This window comes from Propithecus coquereli, unplaced genomic scaffold, assembly GCF_000956105.1.
Source record: "Propithecus coquereli isolate 6110/MARCELLA unplaced genomic scaffold, Pcoq_1.0 Scaffold228, whole genome shotgun sequence".
NCBI classification, from domain to species: Eukaryota; Metazoa; Chordata; class Mammalia; order Primates; family Indriidae; genus Propithecus; species Propithecus coquereli.
The window spans coordinates 3,617,983-3,628,150 of record NW_012147819.1 but is presented as its reverse complement, the minus strand read 5'-3'; the positions used below and the strand labels follow the sequence as shown (position 1 = coordinate 3,628,150).

Below are 10,168 nucleotides of genomic sequence, written 5' to 3'. Positions count from 1 at the left end.
CCCAAAAAAGCCCCCTTCAGCTCCTAGGGTCTCTATTTTGATTAACAACATCAACATTATATAATCACCCAATCAATAAAATCATGAGAAATCCTAGATATTTAATCAGGTCAGCTACACCTTGGTGACCCATCACCCTGTCACTTATCTCCTATTTCTACTGTCCTTTCTCAGCTGCGTGTTCCTTAGTATCTCTTATCTCCACTCTTCAGCCATCTACTCACCACACTCCATGTCCCTTCACCCAGAAGTTCTCAAAGTATAGTCTCCAGACCAGAAGCCAGGTGATTCCGATGAGTGTTATTACAATCCATCTACCATATTTTCCCTGGATTTACATTTCTCAAAGACACCATCATGTCATTCTTCTGTTTTAAAACATGCAGGGGCTCCCCAAAACCTATAAGGTCACATGCAAGCTCTTTTACATGATCTTTTGTGAAGTAGCCCCTCTCCACCTTCTCAACCACAATTGCAGCTGTGCTGTGCAGACGTATGCTCTGCCCCAGCCATAACAAACTACTTGAAGTCAGTGCAATGCAGTTTTTGCATAATAATTATGAGTCATGATGAAAGTCATCAACATGTTCCTGGATGTGGTTTCACAGGGATCTCAAAGCGAATGCTAAATTAGCCGACCTTAAGGTGATTTTCCGACCCATTTAAGAATTACAATTTAACATGGAGCATCAGCACTGCAAATGTGAATGGAGTAAGGGTGGGAACTGACATTATACATTGTTCTGGTATTTACATTAAGAATTATTGATGTATCCTTTAAAAAAACTCTTGCAACTATATAGCTTAGTCACTCCAAGAAATATAGATATAAAGAACTAAATCCAATCATATAGTCTATTAAAAGAATGGTAAACCTTTGACAAGTAGCATTTGCTCCAATATTCCAAGGTATTTCGGTGACAGAACATCTATTAATATTAACATTCTTTCATGAGAAACAATAAAGATTATAAAGTAAGTTCTTCTATCTTCATATAGATAGCAAACTGGGCTTCAACCAGTGTTTGGACCAGAGAAGATAGATAGTAAATGGCAGAGCCAGAATTTACTCCCAAGCTTGCTGATTTCCAAGCTAGTGCCTTTAGCCACAGTGAAATTTGCCTCTGTATCTTTTCAGCATAAGCATCATTGGATACCATGTATACACACACATACACACACACACACAGATATGTCATGGAGGCAAGAGCAATTATATGTAATTTAGAGACAAACTAGATAATATGATCCTTATAAGAAAAAACTTTTAATTGAAACCAAAACATAGTTTGATTTTTATCAAGAATTTGCTGCTTGCTAGCTGCAATTACTCAAGGTCAAGGTTAATGCATATTTTAGATTCCTTTGATGACATTGTGTACTGCCTCCAGAAGAGAAATTTAAGTTTTGCCAATATGCTGGCTATGCTAGAAAAAGAGGACTAAAACTATGTCTGAACTAAACTCTTAGTCTAATACTTTTTATTAGAAACGAGTTGGATTGCTGTTTAGTCTGTTTACCTCTCGTTTCTTCTGGAAAGAGCATTCTTCTTTGAGGGAACTATTCCTTGTTCCTACCTCAATTCTGCGAGGTATTAGAGTTCACTCTGCTTCCCAGCCCACAGGCATGGGAGCTGGGGGAAAGAGAACCTTTGCCCTTTTGTGAGTCCACAGGTGCTGGAAGCTGGGACCCAGCCTAAGGAAAAAGCTGTTCTACGACATGGAAGAATAGAGCCAACACCTAGAAAGAAGAAATGAGACATAAAGGATCCTCAAAGTGTTCCAAGAATACAGTATTTCAGGAACGGGATCCTGTCCCTGTGGCATCAGAGATCCCAGGCTCCTCAACTTTAAGGCTTTTGGACAATGCTGCTTTGAATTCTGTGAGCTAGTAATCCTTCAGAAAATCCCCTCTAAGCAAGCTTCCGATAGATTTTTGTGTTTGATCATCAAGAATCCTAATAAATACAAGCAATGTTTGAAAAACAATACAGGGCAAAAGATTAATATTTATTATTTGAAAAATTTTGTTTGAATAAGTCTTTGCACGGAATGATACATTTTATTGCATAAAATATTTGAAATAGTTGAAGTTTACAAACTTATGAAACAATGAGATGATTATATTAAGTGGTTACATTAAGAGAAGTAGCAGAGGACATTGAATTTTTAATAGGAAAACACCTTATGTACAATGTTACAATTTAACTGAATTATGTTTCATCTGAATGCTTAATCTTATATCATCACTAATATGAGGTAATCAAATTGTTTCCAGCATTGAATCATAACACCATGGTGCTAAACTCTGTATATACATATACTAAGTTAAGACTGTGTGTATTCATGAACGTACATAGAAAATAAAAAATACAGACTGAGAAATCAATATTCTTCATAGATTTTGTAGGTGATTTTAATCTGAGTCATCACTGCTGAAGTACGAGCTGTCAACGTATTCAGCCATGTAAAGGAATTTATGAATGATCGGGTTCATCTTCGGGATCCAGTGTCGGGGAACCATATATGTGGAAAGGTTAAATAAATCCACAAATACCTTGTACCTATCACTGGAAAAACACATACATGAAAATGTTTTAGATTTGTTGACATGAAATATTTAAAATTTTCTATCCAAAATTTATATTTTTCAGATATTTTGTAAATAATTATATACAAATATTATAAATTGCATGTAGTATGTTTTATATATATATAATATTAGGTATTATGCAGTGTTAGTTTAAGATTGCCTAGTTTTTATTCCATATCCAAAGTTCATGCCCATAAAACAGAATTATATGTTTGGTTGATCCAGACCAGGTGGTCCAGATTAAGACCTAGAGTCTTCCTACTGTCATACTCTTTCATAAAGACAAGGGTGTGTTCTCATTTCCTGTTTCTGAAGGATAGCATGCGAAGTAATAAATTTAAAGCCAATAGAGTTCTTAGTTGGTCACTGAAAAATATTTTCCAACTGCAAAGTAGCTGCCCAATAACTACCATGAAGGGATTAATAAATTGAAATGCTATTGAAGTCAAATAAATCTGGGTTCAAATCCTGGTTCTGTCGCCTGCATCCTGGGGACCTTGGAGTAGTTGTTTAAATGTCAGTTTCTAACTCTAAAGTAAAAGTTTTAATCCCTTTCTCTGGTCAAGGCTTTGTGGAGACTAAATGAAATAACGACATACTAGAAATGCTGTTTGTGTTAATTATTCCCACCAACGACTGATGGGTGTGCTCATTCTGTGTAGACAATTATTGACTGTTTCATGCTTATAGACTTTATCCCCAGGGAAAGTGAAAAATGTATAAAAGTGATGAAAATATGAACCTGTTCATTTTAGAAAATGGCCAATCTGGTTGGAATGAAAGCAATGTACCGTAAAGAATTTGGGGGCTAAATGTGAATATTTGATTTATCCCTGAGCTGATTCTTTTCCAAAGGGCCATGAAAGTTTCCCAGTTCCCAGATGTATCTATCCACCTATCTATAGTATTGTGAATATCGAATAGAATAAGAATGTATATGCCTTAGAAATCTGCCTAGCATGTTCTAAGTCCTCAATAGATGCTAACTTCTTCCCTTGTAAACACTATGAAAAGGGCACTCTCTAGATGGAAGTAGTTTTTTGATATAAAATAGAGTCACATCAGGAAACAAACTATTTTATCCATATCTGGCCAAGAAGACATAAGTGGAATCAATGATCAAAGTTTTAGTCTAGTCAACACTTGAGCCAGACTGAGCAGAAGATTTTACTGCCTAGATGTAAACGCTGTTGAACCCCTCGTGTCCTCACAAGTCATGCGGCCATTGGTACCATGACCCTTCTCATCACAGGATCAAAATGATGAAGTTCCACAATCAAGAAGTTTATACAATTAGCTCCAAAGGTTCCAACTGGAATATCATAATCTAACTACAAATGTGTGATCTGCAGTTCAGACAGGAGCAAGTATCAATGGCTTTTCCTAGATAATGCACTAGAATGTGAGAAAACAAAGCATTGGTCACTGCCACCAAGAAGAAAGGAGAATTTCCCCCACCTACCTCACGGTTGAGCGCAGGTACTGATAGCCGGAGGAACCACCAGTGCCAGCCTTGCTGCCCAGCATTCTGTGCACCATGCACACATGGTTATCTAGGCAAACACACAAATTTACTCCATGGATATTTTTCTGCCATTAGTTCCACAACATTCTAAAAACAAGGGGTTGGTAATGATTATTGCTTCTGAGAAAAGGCTGACACCTTATCACTTAAGCCATATGGAGGGCTCAATGTGTGAGAGTCAGATAAAGCCCTGAGGTTGCCTAGCACCCCACTTGGTGCAGCTACACGCATTTCACTCCATCCATCATTGCATTTAGCCTGTGATCACGACAGTGGCCAGCAGGGCCACGGTATGACTTTTGTGAGCCCTTGCCATTTTTGCCTTTATAGGTTCCTTCCTCCATTAAAAAAATAACAAAATTACATTTTAAAAGTGAATTGGCATAAAGATGAATATATTGCTATTATATATTAAAATGTTTCCTTTGACCTAACGTGTATTTTTCCTTCAGATTATAAAGTAAATTAAAACATTTTTATGCACGGTGCCTGCTGTGCATAGTGGATAAGTTGGCTCTGGGAGAGAGTGATCGCCAAGCTGATTTGTATGAAAGAGGAGGAGGGAGGGCTCAGAGAAGAAAAAGGGTAAAGAAACAGAATGGGGGAGAAGGAATGTGGGGTGCAAGGGAAGGACTTACATCTCCATTTGGTCATGAGTGTGTCTATGTCCATAAGAGAAGTCAGCAACTGGAAAGGGACCTGGAATCTAGGCTCTTCCCTAAAGGAAAAAATAATCATCAGAAAAAATCTATTCAAGTAAATCTAGTGTGTTAGGAAGAGCATGCATTTTATGATCACTTGGCACTAAAAACAAAATATCAACTTTGCCTTGTAGGAGCTGTACAGCATTAGAGTATTCTCTGAGTGTCAGTTTCTTCATCTCAGAAATAGGGATAAAACTACTCAACTTGAAGAATTTAAGTCTAGAAAATTCCATATAATATACATGAATTAGCCAACCAGAGTCACGCCAAACATTGATTTTTATTAAAAGGGAGACATATATACTATCTCAGAAGACTTCCCAGCTAACAACAGTCAAAAACTTCTAGGCAAAGATACTAAAACACGAAAGGAAAAATTGCTATTTATTTCCTCTCATCTATATGTTTTCCTTTTTTCATCTAATTCTTCAACTTTCTCAGTACATTTTCTACTTAGGACCCATAAGTTGACTGGCATACATTTACTTCAGTTTAGGAAACAAGTCAAAAGATTTCTTTATGTTGCCATTCTGAAGAAATATTTGAGGGGATTTTAAAAATTAAATAAGTGCATGGAAGAAAGATACCCTGTAAACCTATTTGAAGCCTTTTTGTTAGTGGGATTTCCATTATTCTGACACATTTAATTGATGAACCATGAAGAGGGGACCTTCATACACATAGAATAGGAGTGAGTAGACATTTAAAAAATACCTTAAACATTATATACAGTGAGCTCAATTTTAACTTGAAATTGCTAAGTACAACAGTTTATAAGGTATTTTCATTTTATCCATTCTTTTTACAGGAGTGACCCTACAACATTATTTAATGACAGAACACATTTAATGACTGAGTTTCTGAGATAGTTTACACTTTGGCACTTTAGGACACTTGATGTCACATAATACTTTGTAGAATTTAATAAAAAAAAAGGATATTTGATTAATTTGGTGGCGGGGAAAGTATTGAACCTCAATCAGGGATAAAGTTATACTCTTGCCATTTAAAAGTTAACAAATGAAATTTTAAAAAAAGATAAAAAAAGAAGAGCTCATGAAACTTCACTATTACTTATTTTCTGAAGTTTTCTCTAAAATTTAAATTACTACATTAAACTATGATTGTAGTTTATAAGCATTATACTGGATGTAGCCACCTCTCTTCTTCTAATTTCCTTTTACCTGTAAAAATATATCATCAGTGCTCCCTGAAGTGCTCTGTATGACAGTCGTCTTTCACCTGCAAAATATACAGCACGTTTTAATTTAATAGGTAATTTAGTGTAGTCTCATATTAATTTAACATCATCACCTTAAATATTTAAATGCTTTATATGTGTTCAGAAAATAATGTAAGTTTTAGTTTAAATTTTTTATCTCTTAGCTTGAATTTGGAAACCTATCATTTTATCATTGGGTTTTAAAGGCAAACCCAAAATGTATACACTTGAAATTCTCAAAACCTTTAAAGGTCATGTTGGGAAAATCTGATATTTCTAGGAAACACTTAACTTCCATAATAAAACATATGTTTCAAGTAAAATAATATAATGACTTACTTTTTGAAAAGTTAAACAAGATTCATTCCAAGTGTCATTTGAAAGTAGTTTTCTCTAATTCACTTAAGATTAGTTTACTTGGCTTTAAGGAAGCACAACAATTATATAAACTCAAATATGTGTGTTCTAATGAAAGAGTTTCTCTTAGCTGCAGGAAAATGAGATTTTGATATTCTTTACTGAGGTTTTTTTTTGTTTTGTTTTGTTTTTTAGAAACTGAGCCTAATGACCTTTAAGCTTGTAGAATTTAATATGAATTTCAAATACTGCTACGCCTTGTACTTGCATTACAAAAATTAATTTTTGCTTTTATTCTACCTATTTCCAAAAAGGCTTTGAGATACTTTTTAATAAAAATTCTAAGTCAAAATGAACACAAAAGTTTAGTAATGAAGATATTGAATTTAATGGTCAATTAGTTTCAGGAAATAATAGCTCAATATCAATTATACCAGAAGTGCAAATGTGTGCTTTTCCTAGTCTGCTTGGGAAACACTTTCTCTGCCAAGCCACCCTTGCTCTCAGTAGTTATTTCTTCCTTTTCTTACCTCTACCAGAGTATTTACATTTGCCATGATTTATCTTCATTTCTGTGCCTATTAGGCTGTGAGCTACTTGAAAAACTATATTCAATTAGTTATGGTATCCCTCATATCTGGCACATACTATCTATGAAAGATTTTTCTAATAGATTTGAAATAATCTAGGCACAGAAACCTGTTAAGATAGGGTTATCATAGATACCATTTACCCAATTCTTGTTTCTGTGAGTAGAATATCAATTTTCATTCTATTTCCCCCCAAGTAAGGCTTGGTAGTCTTATAAAATTATTTTTTAATCATATACTCATACATTCCAGGGAAAGGATCCTTAGAAGAAAAATATCTACCTTTACTAAGGAGATGTTCATGACGCTTCTCATCAAATAAGGACAGTAGCACCTCTTTGTGTTTCTGAAATTCAGCCATTAATTCCTCTTTTTCTTCTGACTCTTCCTTAGCCTTTAGGAAAAAAATGCTGTATTAATATTCCCAAGAGAAAAAATAGATTGCTACTTCAGAAAACTTTGCACGTGAGAGACTAGATTCACAGTTGCATAAAGGAGGTACTTGGAATATTTACCATGTCACCTAATATTATAATTTGGAAATTTTGTCTTAGGAGAAGGAATCTTCCACACAATCACTGGTTCTACCCTTTTAGTTAAGTTTAAATGATTCATTAATCTCAAATATTCTTTTCATAAATATCACAAGATATGAACTCAAATGGACAAAATTGGAGGTAAATACAAGCAGTTAATAATACCTAATTTTAAACAATAATTATTTAACATAGGGAGTAAAGTAATTCCACTTAGGAAGAGTTAAGAATTCCTAGTTAGAAGTACTATTAACTCTATTGAAATTCTATATTCAGTATTTAATTCTGTAAATACAATTTCTTAGATATTTTTCACTCTTACATTTTATTCATTTGCTATCTACTGATTGGTTTAAGGAAATTCTTATTTTTCTGCCTACCACATATGTTCTACTTACAACTCAATTAATTCAGCTGGAGCAAATTAGTTAACCGAATTATTTTTAATTCATCAGAACAACCACAGTGTTGAGTAAAAACTGTACACATATTATTTCTAATTAATTCAATAAATGTCATGATAAGGTGATAAATATAAAACCGTGAGCAAAATAAGACATTGAACAAATAATCACTCAAGCGTTAAATTGCAACCATGTAGAATGCTATACAGGAGCAGTGTTGGTGCCATAATAACGTATGGTAATAAGGAGGTTAGGAAAGACCTTCTTAAAGAATTTTTTTTGAGCCATGATCTGAAAAATGGGAGGGAGTTACCTGGAGAAGAACATTCTAAATTCAGAGAGAACACATTGAGAGACACCTTGGTAATAAATTCAAAGAACTGAACTCAGCTCATAAAAGACTTACTATAGTTGGACCATTTGAGATCATGAAAGGCCTTATAGACCATGTTAAGGTTTTTATCTCAATTCTAAAAGCACCGGGGTGACATTGAAAGGCTTTAAGGAAAAGAGAGATGTGATCAGATTTGCATTTTGAAAAAATTACTCAGATTGCAGTATGGAGAATAAATTGGAGAGATGGATAGGATAGTTCAGAGACTATTACTTTAGTAGAGGTGAAAAACAATGGCAGTGTGTACTTGAACAGTGGTGGCAGATTAAAGGAAGATATTTGGGAGCTATTTAGAAGGTAAAATTGGTAGGATGTAATGATAGCTTGAAGGAAGTGGTTTAGCAAGAGGAAGATTCCAAGAATTACTGATAGGTGTCTAATTTGACTTGACAAACTAGATCATTTATAGGAGAAAAACTTCTTTAACTCAGAGAAAACAATGTTAGTACAAGAGTGGATGGAAAGAGAAATTTTCTAAGTTTGGTTTTGCTGGTGTGTTTTTGAGAGGACCAGGAAGAAATATCAATCAAGTAAGTTGCTAAGTGTATGATCTGAAATCTATGGAGATATCTAAAATAGAAATAAATGTTTGAGAATTATTGGTGACTAAGTAGATATTGAAGCAGTTAGTATAAATGACATCATCTAATGAAAGAGAATAGAGATAGAACAGGATCTAAGTCAAGGCATTGTGAAACCCAACCATTTATTGATCTAAGAGGAAAAATAAGAGCAAGTAAAAGAGATAGAGCAATAAGGGCAAGAGAATTAGGTGCAGACGTAATGGTGGGCTCCAATTCCTAGGGAAAAGAATGCTCAAGAAAGAGTAAGTGGTGGTCCTTAGCATTCAATGCTGCTGGGAAGTCAAGTAAAATTAAGATAAAAATGGCCATTGGATTGATGTACATTGAAGCCGTTTGTGAATGACGGTGCAAAAAGACAGGTTGGAGTAAGTAGAGGATTGGAAGGGAGATAAAGAAATAATTATTCTAACTACTGTTCTAAATGCTTTACAAATATTCATTTAGTCTCATGTTCACAATAATCCTATGACAAAAATACTCTTATTTTTCTATTTTACCAATGATGAAAGTGAGTCAAAGAGAGTCTAAGCAACTCGTCCACCATCACACAGTTTGAATCAGAACCCAAGTGGTGTGACTATGAAGTCCGTGCTTTACACACTGCCTGATATGGTCTCTCGAGACACAGAATTTAAACAACTCTTTCAACAAATTTCAACATGAACAGAGGATGAAACCTATAATTTGAGAGAAATGAGCAATCTACAATATTTTTTTAAGTAAGAGAAAATTGACATTGTCTGAGAGCCAATAGAAAGGACCCAGCAAGTATACAAAAGCAAAAGGAAAGTTATCTGGCTCAATATTTTTGGTTAATTGGTCCTTTTTGTGCCTATTTCTGTCTAGAATTGGTCATAACACAGAGTTTTCACTAGAAAGGAAAATGTCTATTAATCTCAGCTATTTATCATAGATAAAAATCTTGTTTACAATGAACACCTTATTTTAGTACAATTTTCATTGCACCTACAGAAAATTAAATCAATCATGTAATACCTTCCAAGAAAATACAATTGTGAAAGAAAAAGAATATAATAAAAATGAAAGGTTAAGAAAAGAGCAATAAATTCTTAAAATAAAATTCCTAAAATTTTTTCTGTAAGTACATTTATATTAACTCATGGCATCTACATACCTGAATCCTTATGAATTCTTCCTCCAGGCCTTTGATGATGCTTTTTTCCAACTTTCCCCAGAAGTTAAATCCATGTGGCTCTAAACCTGGTGTTCTTTCCAGCCATGCCTAAGTAAATATTATTT

The 10,168-nt window shown here is 34.3% G+C and overlaps 1 protein-coding gene across 1 annotated transcript in view; it reads right to left on the bottom strand.

The window, feature by feature from the left end:
* Positions 1–1,997: 1,997 nt before the first annotated feature.
* The window catches only part of TDO2 (tryptophan 2,3-dioxygenase), a 15,083-nt gene continuing 6,912 nt past the window's right edge, over positions 1,998–10,168 (bottom strand). The window contains exons 7-12 of the mRNA XM_012645254.1: positions 10,044–10,151; positions 7,273–7,384; positions 6,006–6,063; positions 4,756–4,835; positions 4,055–4,145; positions 1,998–2,569 (exon numbers count right to left, since the gene is read on the bottom strand). Of these exons, the coding sequence (XP_012500708.1) occupies positions 2,416–2,569; positions 4,055–4,145; positions 4,756–4,835; positions 6,006–6,063; positions 7,273–7,384; positions 10,044–10,151 (603 nt within the window). The 3' untranslated portion in view covers positions 1,998–2,415. The remainder of the gene's footprint in view (positions 2,570–4,054; positions 4,146–4,755; positions 4,836–6,005; positions 6,064–7,272; positions 7,385–10,043; positions 10,152–10,168) is intronic.